Source organism: Notamacropus eugenii, chromosome 3, assembly GCF_028372415.1.
Source record: "Notamacropus eugenii isolate mMacEug1 chromosome 3, mMacEug1.pri_v2, whole genome shotgun sequence".
Classification (NCBI taxonomy): Eukaryota; Metazoa; Chordata; class Mammalia; order Diprotodontia; family Macropodidae; genus Notamacropus; species Notamacropus eugenii.
This window is the reverse complement of record NC_092874.1, coordinates 413,241,901-413,266,438: the sequence shown is the minus strand read 5'-3', so window position 1 is coordinate 413,266,438 and position 24,538 is coordinate 413,241,901. Positions and strand designations below refer to the sequence as shown.

The 24,538-nt window shown below is 38.3% G+C and overlaps 1 protein-coding gene across 6 annotated transcripts in view; it reads left to right on the top strand.

The window, feature by feature from the left end:
* The window catches only part of DDC (dopa decarboxylase), a 130,405-nt gene that overhangs the window by 61,681 nt on the left and 44,186 nt on the right, over positions 1 to 24,538 (top strand). For all 6 annotated transcript variants that reach the window (XR_011964621.1, XM_072598166.1, XM_072598168.1 and 3 more), the window contains 3 exons: positions 2,114 to 2,180; positions 14,748 to 14,842; positions 18,431 to 18,498. Coding sequence is in view for 5 of the 6 variants with exons in the window: in XM_072598166.1 (XP_072454267.1) it covers positions 2,114 to 2,180; positions 14,748 to 14,842; positions 18,431 to 18,498 (230 nt within the window). In the remaining variant the exon portion in view is untranslated. The remainder of the gene's footprint in view (positions 1 to 2,113; positions 2,181 to 14,747; positions 14,843 to 18,430; positions 18,499 to 24,538) is intronic.

The following is a 24,538-nucleotide window of genomic DNA, read 5'->3' as shown; positions in this document are numbered from 1 at the left end:
GCCACCTCATCCTATGAGACAGAGTGAAGGAGGAGACAGTGGCAGAGGGAATGTGAATGATGTGAAATAGAGAAGAGGGGAGAAGTTTGTGGTGAATGACCTCAGTTTTTTTTCTGTAACATATGAAGTGAGGTTTTTAGCTGAGAGGATAGAGGGATAGAGAATCATGAGAAATTTGAGGGGAGATGAAAAGATTTGGAAGAGCCTTTATAGAGAGTGAGTAGATGAGGAAGTTTTATAGAATTGCCTAGCAGCAATGAAGGCCCTGTTGAGACTGCAAAACACAAAATGAACTAGAATGATTGCATGATTTTCTCCATTCTCATTCAGCAGCATATGTGTAGGAATGAAGGTGATGTGATAGTGGGAGGCTTGGCATCAAGAGATGATAAGGTTTAGGGATTCAAGACAGGAGGGCAATGTAGAGTTGAACTGGTTCTCCAGGGGTTCAAAATGGGGAAATGAAGAGAGAGTGGCTAGGAAGGGAGATGATCTGGGAGAGAACTGAGGGGTCATGGCATTGGAGGTTATGACACAAATGAATACTAGGGTTTTGGAAGGGAAGGCTGGGGGAGAAGTGAAAAACCAATGGATTATGGTTGGATAGAGGGATTTTGGAATTCTTGAACACAGAAGTGGTATATTTGTGGGTGACGGCAAAATCAAGGGAATGACCATCTTTGTGTGTAGAGGAGTAGGTCATGAGAAGTGAGTAGGTTCACAACCTGAGTGGTTAGAGTGTTTGAGGGAGAGTCAATACATATGTTGAAGTCCCCTAGTGTGAAGGTAGGAGTTGAGTAGGATAGAAAAATTGTAAGCCATATATAAATGCATTGAGGAAGGACGGAGAGTGACCTCAAGGTCTATAGACATCAGCTACCAAGATTTTGATTGGGTGGTAAATATAAATAATATAAATTTTAAGGGAGGTGTGGTTCTTGAATGACTGAGGGAAGAAGACAACCTTGAAGTGGCAATAGGGAGCAAGGAGTTTTCTAATTCCCCTGCCTCAACTTGTGAGCCAAAGGGAATAAATAAAGATATAGTCAGTACTGTAAAGGATGGTCAGGGAGGCTGTGTCATCAGGGAAATTTTGGTAATAGATAATAGACTGAAGGAGTGGGAGGGAAAAGATTTAGGATGAAGGGAAATTTGTTGCCTGTGGAACAGGCATTCTGGAGTGAAAGCGGTAGGTGGTGTTTGGTTGGACCTCTGGGGTAGGAGAGTTGAGGGGGATGGAAATAAGCAATCGGTGGTAGGGGATGGAGAATAGGATTTTTAGAATCACTACAATGTATAGGTTATAAGAGAACATTCATCAACAAGTGGAAAGCACTACCCCTCTTTCCAGAGGAGGTTGGAAATAAGGCTGAGACAAGGGTAGTACGTGACGGGAGACACCAAGTCAGATGATCAGAGAGGAGGTTGTGTCACTAGTCCTTTCCTCTCAAAAGACTCTAAAGGGTACCCATCAGACTCAGGAACAATACCTCCCCTCTCAAATCCCACCATGTATTTAGAGTGCAAGTTAAGGAATCACCTAAGACGTACTGCACTATGCTGCTGGGATCTCCAGGGTGCTGGAGATTCAGGAAACATTTCCAACAGCATTGGCGCAGCTAGTCACCCTTTCTAAGAGTTGGGCTTTGTAATGCCATGGAAGAAGCAGCATGAGAAGCCACTTGAAGGCTAGGTGATGTCCTCTGGAGATGCCTATATCCTTTTAGGTCTCATGGTATGTGCAAGCCACAGTGAATGAAATGGGCTAAGAAAGAATTACTGAAATTTTTATGCAATTAAGCTATATCAAAGAAGTAACTCCCATAATCTGTTTGGCCTTATCTACTAGGTGTGAATATGGTTCCTTTCCCTACTTACGCTTATCTACCCGTCTTCTTATCTGTTTTTATTCCCCTCCCCCCACCTCATTTTAAGTTCCAGAGTCTGATCTTTTGCTGACCTATCTTTAGTTCCAGGCACATAGCAGATGCTTAATAAATGCTTTTTTTGAGTTGGATTAGATTGGAAACAATAATGATCTATTTAAAAACTTCCTTAAGGGAGGGGGACAAAGAGATTTCTAAGTTTTGTGCTTTTTGTTTTTACTTCTTAGGTGGTTGCTACGCTAGGAACCACTTCTTGCTGTTCGTTTGACAATCTCTTAGAGCTGGGTCCTATTTGTGAGTATTCACCTAATTCTTCCTCATGCTTTGGGAAATGTTGATTTGCTGGGTAAAATAACATTACTATTTTTGACTCCAAGTTTTTTATCTCCTTCTAAGGCCGTAAGGAGCTTCACAACTAAATTCACCATTTTCCTAGAATTAAAAAGTAGTAAATATGTAAATATATATGCATGTATATAGATATGTGCATACGTACATATACAGTGTGCGTGTGTGTATACATGTGCATACATATACAGTGTGTGTATATATAGATATGTGCATATACATACATATACAGTGTGCGTGTGTGTATACATGTGCATACATATACATATACAGTGTGTGTATATATAGATATGTGCATATATACATATACAGTGTGCGTGTGTGTATACATGTGCATACATATACATATACAATGTGTGTATATATAGATATGTGCATATATACATATACAGTGTGCGTATGTGTATACATGTGCATACATATACAGTGTGTGTATATATAGATATGTGCATATATATACATATACAGTGTGCGTGTGTGTATACATGTGCATACATATACAGTGTGTGTATATATAGATATGTGCATATATATACATATACAGTGTGCGTGTGTGTATACATGTGCATACATATACAGTGTGTGTATATATAGATATGTGCATATATACATATACAGTGTGCGTGTGTGTATACATGTGCATACATATACAGTGTGTGTATATATAGATATGTGCATATATACATATACAGTGTGCGTGTGTGTATACATGTGCATACATATACAGTGTGTGTATATATAGATATGTGCATATATACATATACAGTGTGCGTGTGTGTATATATGTGCATACATATACAATGTGTGTATATATAGATATGTGCATATATACATATACAGTGTGCGTGTGTGTATACATGTGCATACATATACAGTGTGTGTATATATAGATATGTGCATATATACATATACAGTGTGCGTGTGTGTATATATGTGCATACATATACAATGTGTGTATATATAGATATGTGCATATATACATATACAGTGTGCGTGTGTGTATATATGTGCATACATATACATATACAGTGTGTGTATATATAGATATATGCATATATATACATATACAGTGTGCGTGTGTGTATACATGTGCATACATATACAGTGTGTGTATATATAGATATGTGCATATATACATATACAGTGTGCGTGTGTGTATATATGTGCATACATATACATATACAGTGTGTGTATATATAGATATGTGCATATATATACATATACAGTGTGCATGTGTGTATATATGTGCATACATATACAGTGTGTGTATATATAGATATGTGCATATATATACATATACAGTATGTGTATATATATGTGCATATATACATATACAGTGTGCATGTGTGTATATATGTGCATACATATACAATGTGTGTATATATAGATATGTGCATATATACATATACAGTGTGTGTGTGTGTGTGTGTATATATGTATATATATAAACATGTGTGTATGTATGAGATGTGGTTTTAGGGGTGCAGGGACTCCAAAATACTGAGGTTCAGGACGGAGTTATCTGGAAAGAATTCTTGGACTCAAGCAGTCTTTCAGGCAAGTGGTAAAAAGAAATGCTAATATGGTGGGCAGAGCTCCTTTAGGGGACTCTCAACTTAATGGGAATGATGCAAAAGTTTATAAAAAAAAAACAACTTAGTACAATGTGTGCCAACTATGCTAATTAGGTGGTGACATACAGTTTCTGTACCATGGGTGAAGGTGTCCTTCACTACTGGAAACCCTGGGGCAAGGGGTGGGGGTAGGCTGTTGAGGGTTGTGTTTTTGGTCTGTTAAATCTGTAACAAGATAGCCTTGGGAGATTATGTCTATGGCTTGACCTCTAGATTATGTATGGTAACTGTGGGAATCAGCACATGACAGTTCTGCTGTTACAAAATAATCCTGTTCATTAAAGGGAATTCTACAGAGGTCAGCTTGTTCTTGTAACAGGGAGAGATAGTTTGCCTCATTGGGTCCACTCCTGAGTTATTGCCAGAAATAGGTTGGGGAGAGATATGGTCTTAGGGCTGGCTGGGGTCCAGACATAAGCACCCCATCATTTGTATACATGTATGTATGTGTGTGTGTGTGTGTGTGTGTGTGTGTGTGTGTGTGTGTGTGTGTAATCACACTGTCCACTGTGCCCAAAGCCTTGTGCTAGGCACTGGAGATAGCAAAAAAAAAAAGACAACATTCCTACCCTCAGAAAACTTATATTCTATTAGAACTAGTATAGCCTTCATTGGGCTTTTTTCTAACGTGGTCTTTGTATAGTTTTTCTGTATTTGCAATATAAACAGTTTAGAAACAAAAAACAGTTCAGGAGGTCGGGAGTTCAGAATTGGAGATAATTGGCTGGGCTAGCATTGACCTTTGTATTATTTATGAAGAAAGAGTTTGATGCTTTAATAGTGTGCCAGAATTACTGGAAAATGCTTACTCTACTGAAGAGAAAAAAAAATGTCTTAGGGCTTCAAAACTAAGTGACATTTTCATAAACTGATATTCTTTAGTGTGTCAGGCTGCTGGTGGGAGTCACACCCAGGATCTAGATACCTCGGGGCCTCTTGTACTGTTTAGCCCAGGTCTAGGAGCTGGCCCACTGGTACCTTCAAATGGATACTTCTGCTACCTCTTCCCCTTATTTTCCTGGGTCTTCTCATTGCTTTTAGGGTGAGATTGTAAGTTTTTAAGTATTTAAAAGCTACAAAGCTTTAAGAAACATGCCAGTTGTGTGTGTGTGTGTGTGTAAAATGACAGATTTAAAAGGGTAAATTTTTACAAATTACAAATCTTTTTATCACTTCATACCAGCCACAAACAACTGGGTATGATGGAATAAGTGGCGGCTTTGAAGTCAGAGGACTTTGGTACAAAATCAGCCCTGCTACTTGCTGTCTGAATGACTTTAACCTCACTGTAAACTGAAGAAGTTGGACTAAATGACCTATACAATCCTTTCTAGCTCCATGCCTTTGATCCTACAATCTAAGTATGAGTCCTAGACCTTATTATTCCTTGGGTCATTGGCTTATACAAGGGACCCAATCTCTCAGAAAACTGAGTTCTACTCAGAATGCTTCACCTTGCCCAAAGTCACACAAATAGGAAGTGGCATCATTTGGATTAGAATTCAGGTCTAATGCTCTTTCAACTGTAATTCACTGCCTCCCTCTTCCTCCCTTTCTGACTTCCTTTCAGTTCTTATTCTTATTAATTCCACTGTAGTTCTTATTAGGAATTTCAACTACAGATTGTGAGTTACCTCATCTGGTAGAAGTGGGTTCCTCATCCCTCAGCTATGAGTATGGGTACCTAGGACTTCGGGCAGGTTCCTTTCTCCTGTGGTTCTCCTGGTTCAGTCACTGCACAGCATATCTCACCCTGGAACTGCTGGCCATAAAACTGGGAAGGTTCTCCTACAGCACATGGTTACCAAACAAAAATGAAACTTCTCTATTGGGCCTTCAAGTTTTCTCTTCCTTGGGCTTCAGGCCTCATGCTTCCCTCATCATTGCTTTGGAAATAGATGGTTCTAGCTGAATGAGAATTTATTTTTTATTATCTTTTCTCTGTCTTCTCTATTCTTTGTAACAATGCTACTAGTTGGCTCTAAAGATCTTCATTTCCCCCGGTGCCTAAAACAAGTGTTAGACCCTGTGGCCCAGGGCTGTGAAGACAGGCTTCCAACATCCTCTTAAATGTGCCTGAGTCACCCATGCTCCTCCCGGTGGGCTTTTCTCTTGGATTTATCTTCTTCTTCATGTTGCCCTGTGGCCCACCCCTAGCTCTTTGCTTTTTCATTGGCCAACCTTTCATGTATATCCTAGGACCAACAGAGAGTGAATACTTTCATCTGCTTTCAGCTACTGTTAGCAATCACTCTCTAATCTCTAGGTACTGAATAATTGCTTCTACTGAGCTCCTTGCCCTTCAAAGTTGGATTCATAGACTACGTATCTTTTTAACTAGAATTACAAATCTTTTTATTCTTACAGTATATTCCTTAGCTCGACATACTATTGTCTTCTCCCATGTATACGATAATTAATTTCCTACATATTCAAATTTGGAATAGTCTATTTTTGAAAAAGATTTCCATCTTAGGATCTGTATTTTGTTAGCCTGGTTGGAGTTTACAGTATATATTTCAAGGTATTAAAACTTCATTTCTTTAAAGGCAGTCTGTGATTCAGATTTCTTGCTCATTCATACTGACCTTCCCTCTTAATTACTCTGGAATCTCTTAGATTTTTCAGTCTGTGGACAAAGTATCTTTCCTTTCCCTTAGTACATCCAACTGAAGAATCAGGTGGCCCTGTACTCCTAAAATTTCATTTTGGGCCTAAGCTGTTGGAAACCCCAGACACCATGGAAATAGCTTTATGGATGGAGAACATTCCTCTAGAGTGGGCCAATTCTGGCCTCAAATGAAGGCCAAGAAATTGTGTTTCCCAATGTGGACAACGCCCAATTTGGCACCAACTTTTAGGAGCACTTGCTAGAGAAGGCATAGGGTATGAAACTTTTCCTAGAGGACTTGTATCTGCTCAGTCTGTTAGAGTAGAATGTTAAATGAGTGACAGTTGGCTACTCATTAAGATGAGACCACCCAAATGGGCTTTCTCAATTCTCCAAATCATATACTTCTTACTACAATATCTAACTAGGAGAGTGGGGTTCTCTCCTATCCAGGGTTCAATTCTATGTATCTTCAGAGTTTCAAGGCAAGGAGTTGGGGGAATCAACAGCTGCGACTCCTTATGGAACTTCCTATCCAAAGATGACTTTAATCAGCTGCCTCTTCTCCATCCTGACTTCTGTACATTTTGGGCTGTTGTTCTTCTTGTTTTTTTCCAGAAGCAAGGATAGGTTTGAGTTGACCCATTTCCACTCACTCCACCCCCTGATGTGACTGGCAGCTTTCACTTGTGAGAACAGCTGGCCTGGCTGAAGGATTCCTGGTCACAGAATGGAGTGAGGCTAACTGGCCCAAATGGGGATCGAAGCCATGACTTTGGCCTCAGTGCAGAGCTCTAATCAAGTGCAGTAAACAACCCAGGCTCTTCATTTCAGTCAAATGCTGGGCTGGTCTCCCAGAGGAACTGAATGTCCTGGCCCTCAGCCTGCTTATATAACTCCCTGCAGCTATCATATTCAAAGACTGACTGAGGGCTCCAGTGGGGCTGAGTCCATTAGGCCCCTCTTGTGACCTCTGCACAGGTGTTCCAGTCTTACTTCATAAGACATCTGCCAGCTTGAGGTCAGATGGAGTCCAGGTTGTCCCTTTGATGTAGCATTTAATTACTTTTAAATGCTTTCTTGAATGTGGCTAGAAACTGATGCGTAATTTGCTTGGCATCATAAAGGGATGTCCATTGTGGAGATACACTGATAAGCAGCCTGGCACACTGGGAGGAATCTTTATTTATTAATTTTTGAGTTGGAGAAGTGGAGTCTGAATCCCTGCTCTGTCACTTATTTGTACACAGTTGCAATTTTGGACAAGTAACTTTATCTCTTTTTTGGCCCCAGTCTCTTTCTCAGAAAAATGAGAGGGTATGATTAGATGGTTTCCAAAGTCACTCCCATCTCTAAATCCATGATCTGAGAATGTTTCACCAACCTGGTCCTCAGTTTCTCCTTCTTTAAAATGATGAGGTCGGACTAGAAAGTTTCTCTTCTCTTCAGCTTTAACTTCCTTCTCTCACTGGGCCTCAGTTTCCTCCACTATAAAATGAGGGCAGGGGATTTAGTGACCTCCGAGGTCTCTTCTAGCTCCAAATCTATGATCTGACATCAGACAATTCTAAATTCTGTTTATATGTTGTAGAAATTTTTAAAGTGAGTGTTGTTTAGGCTACTATATTGAATAAGCCCTCGTTGCTGAGCATTTGCCAAGTTCAAACTGTATCTTTTTTAGCGTCCAGAGTGGATGTCCCATAGTGTCAGTAGTCTAAAAACAACTTACATTTATGTGGTCCTATTCCTGACAAGGGACTGCAATATGCAGACTCATTTAGTCCCTGAAGAGACTCTGTTGAGGTAGATGAATATTAGTATCTCCATTCCACCGATGTGCAAAGTGGGGTTCCTCATCAGTGTGACTTGTTCCAAGTTTCACAGGAAATAAGCAATAGAGCTAATTCTCAAATCCAGGTCTTCTGACTTCAAGCCCTATGCTTCTCCCGCACTATCCTGTATATCCTCTTGGTGAAAAGCTACTCTGACAAAAGTGATGATTCACTAGCCATATAGAGGACAAATCTGTACATATTTTTCTGAAAACTGCTGTTTTAAAAATTGTTTCATTTAAAATTTCAAGTTATTATTGTTCTTCATAGACCTTTTCAAATGGTCTGCTTAAATAAGCTAATTTGCTGGCAATTTCAATTAAGAAAAAGATCACAAGTAGAAAAAAAAATGGATGACTAAACTCAAGCTTGAAGCACGTTTTGAGAATAGCCCAGAAGAAGACAGGGCAATGCTAAGACTGGAGGGACAGCAGATTGCAGAAGCACTGGGTGTGGAAGAGGGCAAGAAGAGAGCCCCGAACAAAGGCAGGCCAGTTCTGGGGAAGGACAAGGAAGCTGGTGGCTGAAGCTGTTCCAAAGGTTAGAACCGTTTGATCAGTCCAAGGTGGGGATACATGTAGGCCCTGAAAGTCAGAGGCAGGTAGTTTATGAAAACCAGATAAGAAAGCTGGAGTTAGGGTATAAGTCAATAGTGAGGGTCAGGGTTAACAGTAGATGCAGAGCACTGGCAATCAAGCATAATGGGTTAAGTGGATTTTAAAGGTCAAAGAAGATAATCAGCCTGAAATTCAACCAGGCAATCTGAACCAGAGGGCCAGGATGTTGAAAAATGGGGTTCAGAACCCAGATAAGATGTCTTCACATCCATAAAGTTGGATACTACTGCTAAGTCACTTCCAAGTCTTTACTAAGGTCCTCAAACTCAGAGATTTTTAAATCTTTTTTAAGTCTAGTAAAGCCTCTGAACTCCTTCTCTGAATATATTTTTAAAGGAATAAAATAAAATACTGAGAATTACAAAGGAAACCAATTATATTGAAATAATAATCAAAATATTTAAGTTTACAGACACCAGATTAAGATCCCCTGCTCCAGGAGGATAAAGGACCTTCAATGGAAACAAACAGACCTGAAAATGGGCTGTCTGAATTAAACACCTCCCAGCACAAGTGTGGCAAAGTGTCTCCCAGCTTTGTAAATAGTTGTTGTTGCTGAGTTGTTACAGTCATGTCCGACCCTTTATGACTCCATTTCGGGTTTTGTTGGCAAAAATATTGGAGTAGTTTGCACTTCCTTCTCCAACTAATTTTACAGATAAGGAAACTGAGGCAAACTGGGCTAAGTGACTTGCCCAGGGTCCCATAGCTAACAAGTATCTTATGTGAGATTTGAACTCAGGAAGACAAGTCTTGATGACTCCAGGATTGACACTTTATCCACTGTACCACCTCAACACCTTGTGAATATATCAGAGGACAGATAGCTGTAGACCACCCTTGCTATCAATTTAATATTCTTTTCATATTAAATTTCAATTTAATTTTAAAAAGTTAACCATCTATAGATAGATAGATAGATAGAAAGATGATAGATAGATAGATAGATAGATAGATAGATAGATAGATGATAGAGCAATTATAAAGCACTTACTAAGTGCCAGGTATGTGGGGGGAAGGGAAGATTAAACAAAACCCTTGCACAATCAAGCAAAATGAATTGCAGCATTGTCCTGCTTCAAAAATGTATATCTCATTGTTCATCTTGAATTTATCATTTGTCTGCCAGGAAGTTGGCATCATACTTATTACTGGTTTTCTGAAGTGGAGGCTGGTCGCTGAATTGGTCAGAGTTCTTATGTCTTTCAAAGTTATTTGTCTTTATAAGGTTGTTGTCATTGCATACATTGGTCTTCTGTTGCTTTCTTCCCTCTGTCAGTTCATACGAGTCTTCCCAGCTTTCTCTGGAATCATACCCTTCATAATTTCTTATAGCACAATAGTATTCCATTAAATTTACATAAAATAATTTGTTCAGCCATTTCCCAATTGTTGGGTATCCTCTCTTGGTTTCCAGATTTTTTGCCATTCAAAAAGAGCTCCTATAAACATTTTTGTACATTTATACTTTTCCTCTTAATCTAATCTCTTTGGGTTATATGGTTCAGTGGCTAGGTCAAAGGGGATAGATAGTTTAGTGACTTCAGAGGTATTGATTCATATTTCTTTCAGAATGACTGGACCAGTTCTTCCCAGAGCCACCAACAGTGTGTTAATTTGACTGTTTTTCTCCAGCCACTCCGAATTTGGTCATGTTTCTTTTTGGTCATCTTTTCTTATCACAGTTAATCTAATCAGTGTTGCTTTAATTTGCTTTTCTTTAATTACCAGTGAATTGAAGCATTTTTTTTCATATGGCTGTTCATACCTTGAATTTCTTCCTTTGAGAACTGTTTGTTCATGTCTTTGGATCATATTATTTGGGGAGTACCTACCCATCAATTTTCATTACTTGCATAAAAGTCTCCTCATTGCAAGAAACTGAAACCAGGGCACCGAGAGTAAAACACAGTGTTTGCTTTCATAGGCAGAGCTAAGTAGCCCAGCCCAAGAAGTTGTATGGACATGAAGCCTGACCCAAGGCTTTAGTTCTATGTGTAGCACTTTGGTCCCAGAAACTGAAGGCCCTTGGGTGCAAGAATATAGGAGGCACTGAGTGGGACTCCAGGTGGAACAGGTGGGAACTGAGAAGAATCTGTAGCATAGAAGCGGCCAAAGAGGGTATTGCTACTCAGAAAATGTGATGGCCTGATTTTTGTCACCATCAGAGTTAGAAAAGGTCTGGATATTAAGAAACAAGCTTAGGGCCCTCTATATTTCTCTGCTTTTAAACATCTGTTTTAATAAAACACTTAAGTGACCCATTGTGGGCTCATCTCCACAAGAGGCTCTTAATCCTGTACCTGAAGTCTGAAATCATCTCTGGATGGCCTTACCCCAAATTCAATTCTCCCCAGGTCATTATGTATTACTCCAAAATAGAACTCTGGGGAAAATCTGTCATGCAAAGCTTTAGGTCTGATTTCTGTGTAAAATTTCTCTAGAAAGGATTAATGTGGGTCCCTGCTTTTTTTTTAAATGTAATAATAGTAATAATAATTAATAATAACTAACATTTATATAGAGCTTACTATGTGCCTGACACTATGTTAAGTGCTTTATCTGATCCTCATAACAACTCTGGGAGAAAGGTGCTACTATGATCCCCATTTTACAGATGAGGAAACTGAGGTATATAGAGATCAAGTGGCTACCTAAGTGTTGGAGGCCAGATATGAACTCAGGTCTTCCTGACTCCAGGCCTAGTGACCACTGTGCCACCCAGCTGCTATGTACAAAATAAGTATCAGGTGTACAATAGCTATTTCCTCCATCACACACACAAAAAAATACTTAATATACAAAGATCTCATGAACACATATTAATATATACTTAAAACATAAGTCAATAACCCCTCATAATTATTATGTCCCTGAAAGGCAAAGGCACTTTGTGGGACTGATGAACAGATATTTCCTTCTCACTTCAGAGCTTACAAGTTCCAGATAGATCTCCATGTCAGCCAGACCATGGCTTGGACTCTTAATCCTTTTAATACTTGACAGAGAACCATGCTGTTATAGGAATCTCCTCCCAATGACAGCCATCACTGAATCAGAAGTGCAGAAACTCAACCACCTTGTCCCCCAGGCTGGGAACGTACATCTCTCAGCATCATTGGTTGCTGGTCAAAAGTCTATGCTCAAGGGAAAAAAAACACAAAGAAACAAGGCACCTGGGGACTCAGGCTCATTAAGGCAGGGACATAGTCTTGCTGCTCTGTGGATCAACATTGTCAAAATTGTTCCCACTCTTACGGGAAGTCTAAGAAAAAGAAAGTAGAGTTTCCAAGTTACTCTCTCAAAAGAGGGGTAGAACTTTTCTCTTCATGCCTTTACTAACAGGATGTTCTTCCTCACTCAGGAATTAATAATTATCTTGCACTTAGCTCTTGTCATAGGTCTCAAGAGACCAGTTGAAAATTGTACCATTTCTGTCCTTGGGAAGTGCTGCAGTCCACCCTTTCTACACTTATTTTATTTTAGTTTTGTTGATGTCTTTTATTTTTACCAAAGATGTTTCTGAATGTATCTTTGTTCTATCTCCTTCATAGAGAGCCATCCCTTGAAACAAAGATTAATAAAAAGAATAAAAAAGCAGTTCAGTAAAACTAACCAACACATTAATTATATCTGACCAGTATGGTCAATATTTTACATACGGTAAGTAGCACAGTGAAAGAAGACAAATGCATTTCCTCAACTCTTCTCCAGGTCCAAGCTTGGTCATTATAATTACACAGAATTCAGTTTCATTTGTTTGATTGTTTTTCTATTTACATTGTGTAGTCATTGTATCTATTGTTTTCTGGTTCTGCTTATTTCCCTTAGTACCAATTCATATAAGTCTTCCCACACTTCTCTGAATTCTTAGCCTCTTGGCTTTCCTGGCTTCCTTTAAGACTCACCCAAATTCCATCTTCTGCAGGAAGCCTTTTCCAATCTGTTTACCCTCCACCCCTATAGCCTTCCCTCTCCTTCTGAGATTAGCTCTGTGTGTCTTGTATACATAATTATTCATATGTTGTCTCTTCTATTAGAAAGAGTTCCTGGAGGCTATGGACCACATTTTTTTGCCTTTCTTTGTACACCCACCAATTAACCCAGCTACGGAAACATAATGCTAGATAAGCGTTTGTTGCTTTCTTATGGTGCAGTAATATGTTATTACATTCAAGGATTACATCTTGTTTAACCCCCTCCTTAATCAACTGAGTGATCAATTCTACTTCTAATCTACCTATCACTAATCTAACTATAGGGTTTATTATTAGCATACAAACCACCAGCTGAAAACTCACACAAAAAGGAAACAAGAAGACATGTGTTCCTACTTCACCACCACCCTTGGTTCTAAATCTTGGTCCGCTTCTGAGAAATGAAGTTTTGCACGTAACCACAACCCAGAAATTGACTCTATCCAGACTAGTGTCTGATTCAGAGTAGCCTGAGGGGTCTGCGGTTTTTTACTGAAGTAGACAGAGAGAGCTGAGTTCATTTGCAAATGTGTCATTCTCAGGGAAACTGACCCCAGGAGCCTTGAATTAGACGAGTCATGAGTAGATAAGATTGTTTTTCCATCCTATTCCTCCCTATTGGGGGAAGAACCCTGACCTATGGGAATAATTGAGTTCAAGGTGGTTTGCAGCTTGGTGGTGTATAAGTATGCACTGATGTGTGTTAGAGGCAAAAACTGCTATTGGGGTATAGGGAATAGAAATCCACGTAGACTGGGACCATAATGGAGAAGGTAGGACTTTGAAAATGAGATAGGATTTAAATGGGGGCATTTGTGAGGGTATTTTGGGGAGACAAGGGTGCTCCAAGTGGATGAAAGAGCATTCTACAACATCTTCAACATCAACAAGAATTTATTGAGTATATTATGTATATTAAGTATATTATATTAAGTATATTATGTGCCAAGCACAGTACTAGGCACTTGGGATGTAGAGAAAAAAACAAAAGAATCCTTGCCACCAAGGAACTTCCATCTTATTTTGAGACGCAGTAGGCTGAGGCAAGAAAGAATGTGATGTCTAGGGAGAGAAACTGGCATGACCAGAACAGAGAGATCATGCCAGTGAAATGAGTTTGGTTAGCTAAGAATAAGCTAGATTATCATGAACTTTGAACCTTATTCCTATTGAAGAATTTGGGCTTGATATAATAAGTAACAGGAGGTCATCAGGAATTCAATTATTCTCATAAACAAATATTTATTGCATGCCTACTCTATGGAGCAGCATGGGTCATTAAACTTGGAGTAAGAGTGATAATAATAGATAGTATTTATACAGAGCTTGAAGCAAAGTGCTTTATGTGTGCTACGTTTGATTCTTACAATAATCCTGCAAGATAGATGCCTATTTTATAGATGGGGTAACTGAGGCTGAGACAGTTTAAGTGACTCACTTAGGTAGTGTCTGAGGCAAGATTTGAATTCAGGGCTTCCTAAATCCAAATCCAGCAACATCATCTAATACACTATCTAGTTACTCAGAAGATCTAGGTTCTAGCTCTGGTTCCAGCCTCTTATTATGAAATGCGCACTTTGGCAAGCATTTTACAAAGCTTATTTCTTCCTTTGTTAATAATGGTAATAAAATGTGTCCTGCTTACCTTATAGGGTTAGTGTGAAGGTCAAATGAGGTGACGTATATGAACATGCTTTGTAAATGTCAGTGAATTAGGTAAGAAACCACTTCTCATGTACAGGACCTTTTGGGAACTCAGAAATTCAGGAATATAATATATTCAAAGTCATAAGGCCATCAGGCTATATAGGTTTGTTCCTCTCAAATATTCCTATATTTTAGGTAATAAGGAGAATATTTGGATGCATATTGATGCAGCATATGCAGGAAGTGCCTTCATTTGCCCTGAATTCCGGCATCTTCTGAATGGAGTTGAGGTAAGCATCCGTGTCCCTTTGCCTTTAATTAGGATTAATTTTGTGGCAAGCTTGATTGATAGGGATAGGGACTGGACCTGCAATTACATCGTGTCATTTGAGCAAACTCCCTCTACTAATATGAGTTGGTACTCCCTCTGTGATCTATAATCTAGACTTTCAGAGGTTAAGTGACTCGCTTAGGTTTACACCACCAGTATGGGTTAAGAGGAAAGACCTGAACCAAGATCTTTCTAGCTTTTGAGGCTCAGTCTATTCATTATGACTGGTTGCCTCTTAAAGCTAAATCAACCAAATTCAATTCAATAGCAAACCATTAATAATGCCTGCTATGTACTAGGCACTGTGTGGGTTTGTAGAAACAAAGATAAAGCCATAATAGTCCCTGTCATATTCTGCTGGGGATACATGTACAAGTCTATGAGAATTATATAGAATGTTAGCAGGGACAGTCTTTGCAGACTAAATATTTCTTTGGATCCCCAGTAGCCTGAACACTTTTTTCTAGACCTGTGTTTGCATAGCTGTAGAGAGCTGTTACTGAGTAAATTTCCTCTATTAACGCACCTCAGCAATTATTTTTCAAGATATAGAGAGCTTAAGAGATTTGCTCAGTTACAAAGACAATATGGGACTCGAAGGCCAGTTTTTTATTTACTATGTCAGGCTGTGTCTCCCCTTAAGTGTGGTTAAATCTTTTGACTTATTTTGTTCTCCTGAACGTTGTAGGTTTTACCTTAAAGGCAAGATTTTGGACCAGATGGGGTCTCTCTGGTCTCTTTCTAGCTCTAGCATCCTTAGGATCCATACTCTTTGATGGGATCCCATTTTATTTCTGAAAGGCCTTCAACAAGTTGGGGTTTTACCTTTCCGAGAGCAAGGTGCACAGGCATCATGGCAGTCCTTCTGATGGACATGACAGCAAGATCCTATCTGTGGCAGACGGGGTTTAATCCTTGGCAATGAGTCAGGTGGAATTTGCCTCCATTATTGTGTACTGCTCTTTACCCTGTCTGACTAAGGAACTGGCTGCTCTGAGGGTCAGATAAGGGGGCTGCAATTTCCTGCTGCAGCCCTAGGCTCCAAGATAAGACCTTTCTCTCCTGTCAGCCAGAGGAAAATATCACTGTTCCGTAATGAAAGAAGTTTAAACAAAACAGCCACATAGGAGAGAACTAATAAAATCCCTAACAAACAAAGCCCTTTTTTAACCTTTTGTTTCTTTTTTATCAACAAACTAAACACTGTAATTTCCTGTCTTTAAAAAAAATTTACTTTTATTGGAACCTGGTAGGAAATGAAGTAAGGGGTCAGACTTTATCAGTACAGGAGTTAGGCACCAACTGGCTTGGAGATTTCTCTCCTCTGATATTTACACTCCTCCCTCTTCCTTTGCTGCTGCCTCTGCTCCTTATACCCTTTTATAAATAAAAGAGAGAGTTTCATAAAGACACAGATTATTAACAAAGTGGAGAGAGAAGATTACCTATGAGATGGGGCTCTGAGTTTTCAGTTCTTTGCTTCCACTGCTCCCTGTACTTAGAAGCACCCACAGGATGGATTCATTGTGGGAGACCGGGTAGAATCATACCTAGTCCTCCACCACAACACAGATCATATGCATTGGCCAGGTAAAGAAAAGTCTTATACCGTTTCTATGTGCCAGAAATTGCAGGATCTGTTTGAAGCCATGTTTGAAAAGTTACAATTCGAGTACACAGGTCCTGGCTATGCACGCTTCTTTGGGGTAATTATTTTAGAACTTAAAAGTTCTTGCTCTTTCCTTGAAGAGAGGCAGGTGGTCACCCTGAGGAAATAGATCATCATAATAGCTCACATTTCTGTAGCCATGACAGCCTACAAAGCACTTTCCTTGCAACAAACCTGTCAGGCAGGTAGGGCAAATATTATTAATATGTTTACAAACAAGGAAACCCTAGTGTTAGAGAAGAAGTTAAAGAACTTGCCCATAAGCACACATAGTAAGTGGTGGAACTGGGACCTGAACCTAGGTCTCTCCTATCTGAACACTACTCTATCATTCGTTAATTCAACAAGCATTTTACCCTGCTGGGTGCTAAGGATACAAAGACCAAAAAAAAAAAAAAAAAGTGCTTGTCATCAGGGAGAAAAAAATTTCTTTGGAGAGGCTAAGTCTCTCAATGTCCTAGGCAAAGCTCTAAGACTTTTAAGTAGCAGGAAACTAACTGATCTGCACGGATAGAGCTTCCACAATAAGAGTTCTATAAACTAATGAAATCACATAGTAAAAAAGCAAACAAACACCAAAACCTAAGCTAAATTAATTTCAGGCTATCACACATCCTGGCTACATTTCTAATTTTTCTAATAATTCTGAAATAAAAATTGTCTATGTATTCTCAATATGTGAATATTTCAATTTCTTCAAAGTGGACACTCCCCCTACAAATACTGAGATCAGTTCCTCCATAACTTTACAGATGGTCTGGCCAAAATAATCCAACCTCTTGAAGCAATCTGGTGTTGAGAATACCCTGTAATAGTGCACTACATTCCTTCAAAATCAGTAAATTCCTCTGAAAGTCACTGAGTAGCAGACAGAAAAACCCATAAAAGTAATACCTACTGTGGTTAAAAAAAGATAAGGACACCTTATTCTGAAAAGATAAAAGCTGGGAAGGGATATGATCTGACTGTAATCACAGAGGATATGAACAGGATGAATATTTGGTGTTTGCCAAAGCAGGAATCCAAAGGTTAATAGCATGCTTTAAAGGTAGATGGAGAGTTGTTTGAAACATAGGGTCTAAAATTGTATCTTAGAGGAGACTGAGTTCATTTTACAGATGAAGAAACTGAGGTACAGCAAGATTAATTGATTTGCCCAGGGTTATACAGCTAGTAAACTTCTGAAGCATGATCTTAACTCAGGTTTTCTGGACTCTTAAGGCCAGCCCTCTATCTACTGTGCCATCTAACTGATATACTCCATGAACCTGTAGAGTATAAAGAGTATAATATATGCATGTTGCAGCTAGTAGCTCAATTAAGGTGAGCAGAGGTGTCCAGAACTTTCTTACAAAAAATAAGAAAATAGTTTGCTTTCCCTCTTTGAAGTTATTATGTTCCTTACTTGGAAACTGATCTTCCAATTATGTCTTCATATGGATCCATGAACTCATTAACGTGTTGCAATGGATCTATGAGTACATTCTCTTCCATTGGTAGATATCATATCCCATGTATACCTTCTCATTCTGTGTGATTCTTGTCCATAGATGCCATAAACCATCCCAAGAGGATCTACTATTCTTACTATAAGCCTTCTGAAAATTGACCTTTATTGATGAATTTTTTGCCCACAGCAAGCTATGAAACAAAGAAAAACACAAAATTACCTTCAGTCTTGGGTGATTCCCTTCCACTTCTACAATGACAGTGGCAAGGAATGGTCAAGGAATAGAGGACTGGACATTATTTTTAGACTGTCTAACATTAATATAACTATTGCTACACAAAGTGTCAGAGCTTTATTCAAAGATGAATGAATGGGTTGGCTGCTGGAGAATATTTTCTAATCATTTTAAAATTGCTTTTCTCTATTAGTTTGCAGATTCATATAACTTTAATCCTCACAAATGGCTTCTGGTGAATTTTGACTGCTCCACCATGTGGTAAGCTTTACAATATCTATTCAAACTTTGTAATATTGATTGCTAACAACTTTTTTAAAAATTCAGTAAATCATTGTATCTTTATTGGGTGTATACTAAAGGCCTGAACTGGTCAATTCCTGTGGTGGATACCAGAAAAGTATAAGACATAGCCACATGCGTGAATTAGTCACATCTTCATGGGATGGAATCTCTAAGACTTAAGTTTTAAAAAACTCACCATCACTAGGCAATGAAAACAGAAAGGAAGTAATAATAACTAACTCATTTATATAGTGCATTAAGATTTATAAAGTGCTTTCTTTCCAACAACCCTGTGAGGTAGCACAAATATTATTTCTGTTTTCTTTTTTTTTTTTTTTTTTTTTTTTTCTTTTTTATCCTTTTTTTTTTTTTATTAATTTTTTTATTTTTTTTAATGTTTAACAATCACTGCCATACAATTGCGATTTTATCCCTCCCCACCCACCCCCCACTACCTCCCTCCCTCCCCACGACTGCATACAATTCTGTATAGATTCTACATATACTTTCCTATTGAGTATATTTTCACTATCGTCATGCTATGTAGTCAGACTAAGATAAATGAAAGAATCCGTATAACAAATCAGAACATGATACACAAACAGATACACATACACAAACATGATCTGCTACATTATGTGAGTGACTTCCATATTTCTCTCTCTGAGTGTGGAAGGCTTTTTGCCTTGAGGTCCACCATTGGGATTTTTTTTTTTTTTTCAGAAGTTCTTGTGTTATTACAAAAATCTAAGTCTACCAGAAAAAACTCTCACACACTGTGGTTGTTGCTGTGCATAAAGTTCTCCTGGTTCTGCTCCTTTCACTCAGCATCAGGTCATATAAGTCCTTCCAGGCCTCTCTGAAGTCTTCTTGTTCATCATTTCTTATGGCACAATAGTACTCCATTACATTCATATACCATAATTTATTCAGCCATTCCCCAATTGATGGACATCCCCTTGACTTCCAGTTTTTGGCAACTACATAGAGTGCTGCTATAAATATTTTTGTACATGTGGGACCCTTTCCCATTTTTATGATCTCTTGGGGATATAGTCCTAGTAGCGATATTGCTGGGTCAAAGGGTATGCACATTTTTGTAGCCCTTTGGGCATAGTTCCAAATTGCTCTCCAGAATGGTTGGATGCGCTCACAGCTCCACCAACAATGAATTAGTGTTCCAACTCTCCCACATCCTCTCCAGCATTTATCATTTTCTTGTTCTGTCATGTTTGCCAATCTTATAGGTGTGATGTGGTACCTCAGAGTTGTTTTGATTTGCATCTCTCTAACCAATAGTGATTTAGAGCATTTTTTCATATGATTATAGATAGCTTTAATTTCTTCCTCTGAAAATTGCCTGTTCATATCCTTTGACCATTTATCAATTGGGGAATGACTTGTATGATTATACATTTGGGTCAGTTCTCTATATATTCTAGAAATGAGGCCTTTATCCCCGAGCTTAGCTGTAAAAATTTTTTCCCAATTTACTACATCCCTCCGGATTTTGGTTGCATTGGGTTTGGTTGTGCAAAAACTTCTCAGTTTAATGTACTCAAAGTTATCCATTTTGCATTTCATAATGCATTCTATCTCTTCTTTAGTAAAGAATTCTTCCCTTCTCCATAGATCTGATAAATACACTATTCCTTGCTTCTCCAGTTTATTCATGGTATCAGTCTTTATACCTAAATCATGTACCCATTTGGACTTTATTCTTGTGTACGGTGTCAGGTATGGGTCTATGCCTAATTTCCGCCACACTGTTATCCAGTTTTCCCAGCAATTTTTGTCAAACAATGAGTTCTTATCCCAGAAGCTGGGGTCCTTGGGTTTATCAAACAGAAGGTTGCTATATTCCTTGCCTACTGCATCTTGAGTGCCAAGTCTATTCCACTTGTCTACCTCTCTGTTTCTTAACCAATACCAAGTGGTTTTGATAATTGCTGCTTTATAGTACAGTTTAAGGTCTGGGAGCGCTAGGCCACCTTCCCAAGCATTTCTTTTCATTAGTCCCTTTGATATTCTGGACCTTTTGTTTTTCCAAATGAATTTTGATATTATTTTATCCAGCTCTAGAAAGTAATTGTCTGATAGTTTAATTGGTATGGCACTAAATAAGTATATTAATTTGGGTAGAATTGTCATTTTTATTATATTAGCACGGCCTACCCATGAGCAACTAATGTTTTTCCACTTACTTAAATCTGACTTTATTTGTGCAAAAAGTGTCTTGTAATTGTGTTCATATAGTCCCTGGGTTTGTTTTGGCAGGTAGACTCCTAAGTATTTTATACTGTCTACCCTAACTTTAAATGGGATTTCTCTTTCTATCTCTTGCTGTTGAACTTTGTTGCTAATATATAGGAATGCAGAGGATTTGTGTGGGTTTATTTTGTACCCTGCAACTTTGCCAAAGTTGTTTATTAATTCAAGTAATTTTTTACTTGAATCTCTGGGATTCTCTAGGTAAATCATCATATCATCTGCAAAGAGTGATAACTTAGTTTCTTCTTTGGCTATTCTAATTCCTTGAATATCTTTATCTTGTCTAATTGCTACAGCTAACATTTCTAGTACCATATTGAATAATAGTGGTGATAATGGACAACCTTGTTTCACCCCTGATCTTATTGGGAATGCATCTAGCTTATCCCCATTGCATATAATGCTTGCTGAAGGTTTTAGATAGATACTGCTTATTATTTTATGGAAAGTTCCCTTTATTCCTACGTTCTCCAATGTTTTTAGTAGGAATGGATGTTGTATTTTGTCAAAAGCTTTTTCTGCATCTATTGAGATAATCATGTGGTTTTTGTTAGCTTTGTTGTTGATGTGGTCGATAATGCTAATAGTTTTCCTAATATTGAACCAGCCCTGTAGTCCTGGTATGAATCCTACCTGATCATAATGTATTAATCTCATGATAAGATGCTGTATTCGTTTTGCTAAAATCTTATTTAAAATTTTTGCATCTATATTCATTAGGGAAATTGGTCTATAATTTTCTTTCTCTGTTTTGTCTCTTCCTGGTTTGGGTATCAAAACCATATTTGTATCATAGAAAGAATTTGGAAGGACTCCTTCTTCCCCAATTTTCAAGAATAGTGTATGTAGTATTGGAATTAACTGTTCTTTAAATGTTTGATAGAATTCACTTGTGAATCCATCTGGCCCTGGAGATTTTTTCCTAGGGAGTTCATTGATGGCTTGTTCAATTTCTTTTTCTGAGATGGGGTTGTTTAAGTATTCAACTTCCTCTTCTGTTAATCTGGGCAATTTGTATTTTTTAAAATATTCATCCATCTCGTTTAGATTATCGAATTTGTGGGCATAAAGTTGGGCAAAGTAGTTTCTAATTATTGTTTTAATTTCCTCCTCATTGGAGGTGAGTTCACCCCTTTCATTTTTAATGTTAGTAATTTGGTTTTCTTCTTTCTTTTTTTTGATCAGATTAACCAAAGGTTTATCAATTTTATTAGTTTTTTCATAAAACCAACTATTGGTTTTATTTATTAATTCAATAGTTTTCTTTATTTCAATTTTATTAATCTCTCCTTTGGTTTTCAGTATTTCTAATTTGGTATTTACTTGGGGATTTTCAATTTGTTCTTTTTCTAGCTTTTTCAACTGCAAGCCTAAGTCATTGATCTCCTCTTTCTCTATTTTATTTATGTAAGCATTCAGAGATATAAAACTTCCCCTAATAACTGCTTTTGCAGTATCCCATAAGTTTTGGTACGTTGTCTCACTATTGTCATTCTCTTGAATGAAGTTGTTGATTGTTTCTATGATTTCTTCTTTAACCCAATCCTTCTTTAGAATTAGATTATTTAGTTTCCAATTGATTTTTGGTTTCTCTTTCCATGGCCTTTTATTACATGTAATTTTTAATGCATTATGATCTGAAAAGGATGCATTGATTATCTCTACCTTTCTGCACTGGATTGTGAGATTTTTATGTCCTAGTACATGGTCAATTTTTGTAAATGTTCCATGTACCGCTGAGAAAAAGGTATATTCCTTTCTATTCCCATTTAATTTTCTCCAAAGATCTATCATATCTACCTTATCCAGAGTTTTATTTACCTCCTTAACCTCTTTCTTGTTTATTTTAAGGTTGGATTTATCTAGTTCAGAGAGGGGGAGGTTGAGGTCCCCCACTAGTATAGTTTTGCTATCAATTTCTTCCTTCAACTCCCCCAACCTCTCCTCTAAGAATCTGGATGCTATACCACTTGGAGCATACATGTTTAGTAATGATATTGCTTCATTGTCTATGGTGCCTTTTAGTAGGATATAGTTTCCATCCTTATCCCTTTTGATTAGATCTATTTCTGCTTTTGCTTTGTCTGAGATTAGGATTGCTACTCCTGCCTTTCTTACATGAGCTGAAGCACAATATATTCTGCTCCATCCTTTGACCTTTATCCTATGTGTATCCCCCCGTTTCAAATGTGTTTCTTGTAAGCAGCATATTGTTGGATTATGGCTTTTAATCCATTCTGCTATCCGTCTCCGTTTTATGGGAGAGTTCATCCCATTCACATTCACAGTTATGATTACAATCTGTGTATTTCCCTCCACCCTCTTTCCCACCATTTGTGCTTTTAACTCTCCCGTCTCCCTTCCCCTCCTCAATAGTATTCACTTTTCTCCCCCTCCTCCTGCAGCCTTCCCCTCCTTCTTTTAGCCCCCCTCCCTTTTACTCCCCTTTACTCTTATTGCTTCTTTCCTCCCTTTTAGCCACCCTCCCCTTTCTTCCCCCTTCCCCTCCTACTACCTATAGAGCTAGTTAGGATTATCTGCTTAAGGTTATTGTTCCCTCCTTTGAACAAATCAGATGAGAGTACCTCTCAAACAATGCTCATCTCCCTCCCCTCCTTCCCTCTACTATGGTTTTGTACTTCTTCCTGTGATATAATTTGCCATTTTCTGCTTCCCCCTTTCCACACCTCCTATTACATTCCCTTCTCATACTTAAATCATATTTTTGCCATGACATCATTTACTTTATGCCCGTTCCCTCTACATATATCCCTTTTATCATAATAGCTGCACAGTTCTCCAGATTAACAGGTAGCATCTTCCCTTACAGGGAGGTAAACAGATTGCCCTAATTGAGTTGCAAGTTTTTGTTTTTGTTTTTTCCCCTCTGTTTACCTTTTTATGATTCTCTGGAGACCTGCATTTGAAGATCAAATTGTCTATTGAGTTCTGGTGTTTTGGTCAGGAAGCTCTGGAAATCCCTTATTTCGTTGAATGACTTTCTCCTTGCCTGAAATGTTATGCTGAACTTTGCTGGGTAGTTGATCCTCGGTTGGAGTCCCAACTCCTTTGCCTTACGGAATATTGGGTTCCAATTCTTTCGATCTTTTAATGTAGAAGCTGCAAGGTCCTGTGTGATCCTGACTGTGTGACCTTGATATTTAAATTGTTTCTTTCTGGCTGCTTGTAGTATTTTCTCCTTCACTTGATAGCTCTGGAATTTGGCAACTATATTTCTTGGGGTTTTGAGTTTGGGATCCCTTTCCGGTGGGGAACGGTGGATTCTTTCGATGACTATTTTGCCCTCTGAGTCTAGTACTTCTGGGCAGTTTTCCTTGATGATTTCCTGGAAGATATTGTCCAGACTCTTTTCTTCATCATGGGTTTCTGGCAGGCCAATAATTCTTAGATTTTCTCTCCTGGATCTATTTTCCAGGTCAGTTGTTTTTCCAATTAAATATTTTAGATTTTCTTCCATCTTTTCATTCTTTAGATTTTGTTTGACTGACTCTTGTTGCCTCATTGAGTCATTAGTTTCTACTTGCCCAATTCTAATCTTGATCGTATTGTTTTCTTCAGTTAGCTTTCGCATCTCCTTTTCCATCTGGCCAATTTTTCCCTTTAAGGAGCTATTTTCTCCATTTAATTTTTGTACTTCTTTTTCCATTCGACCAATTTTCCCAGTTAGGTTTTGGGTTTCCTTTTCCATCTGATCAATTTTCCCTATTAGGTTTTGAGTTTCCTT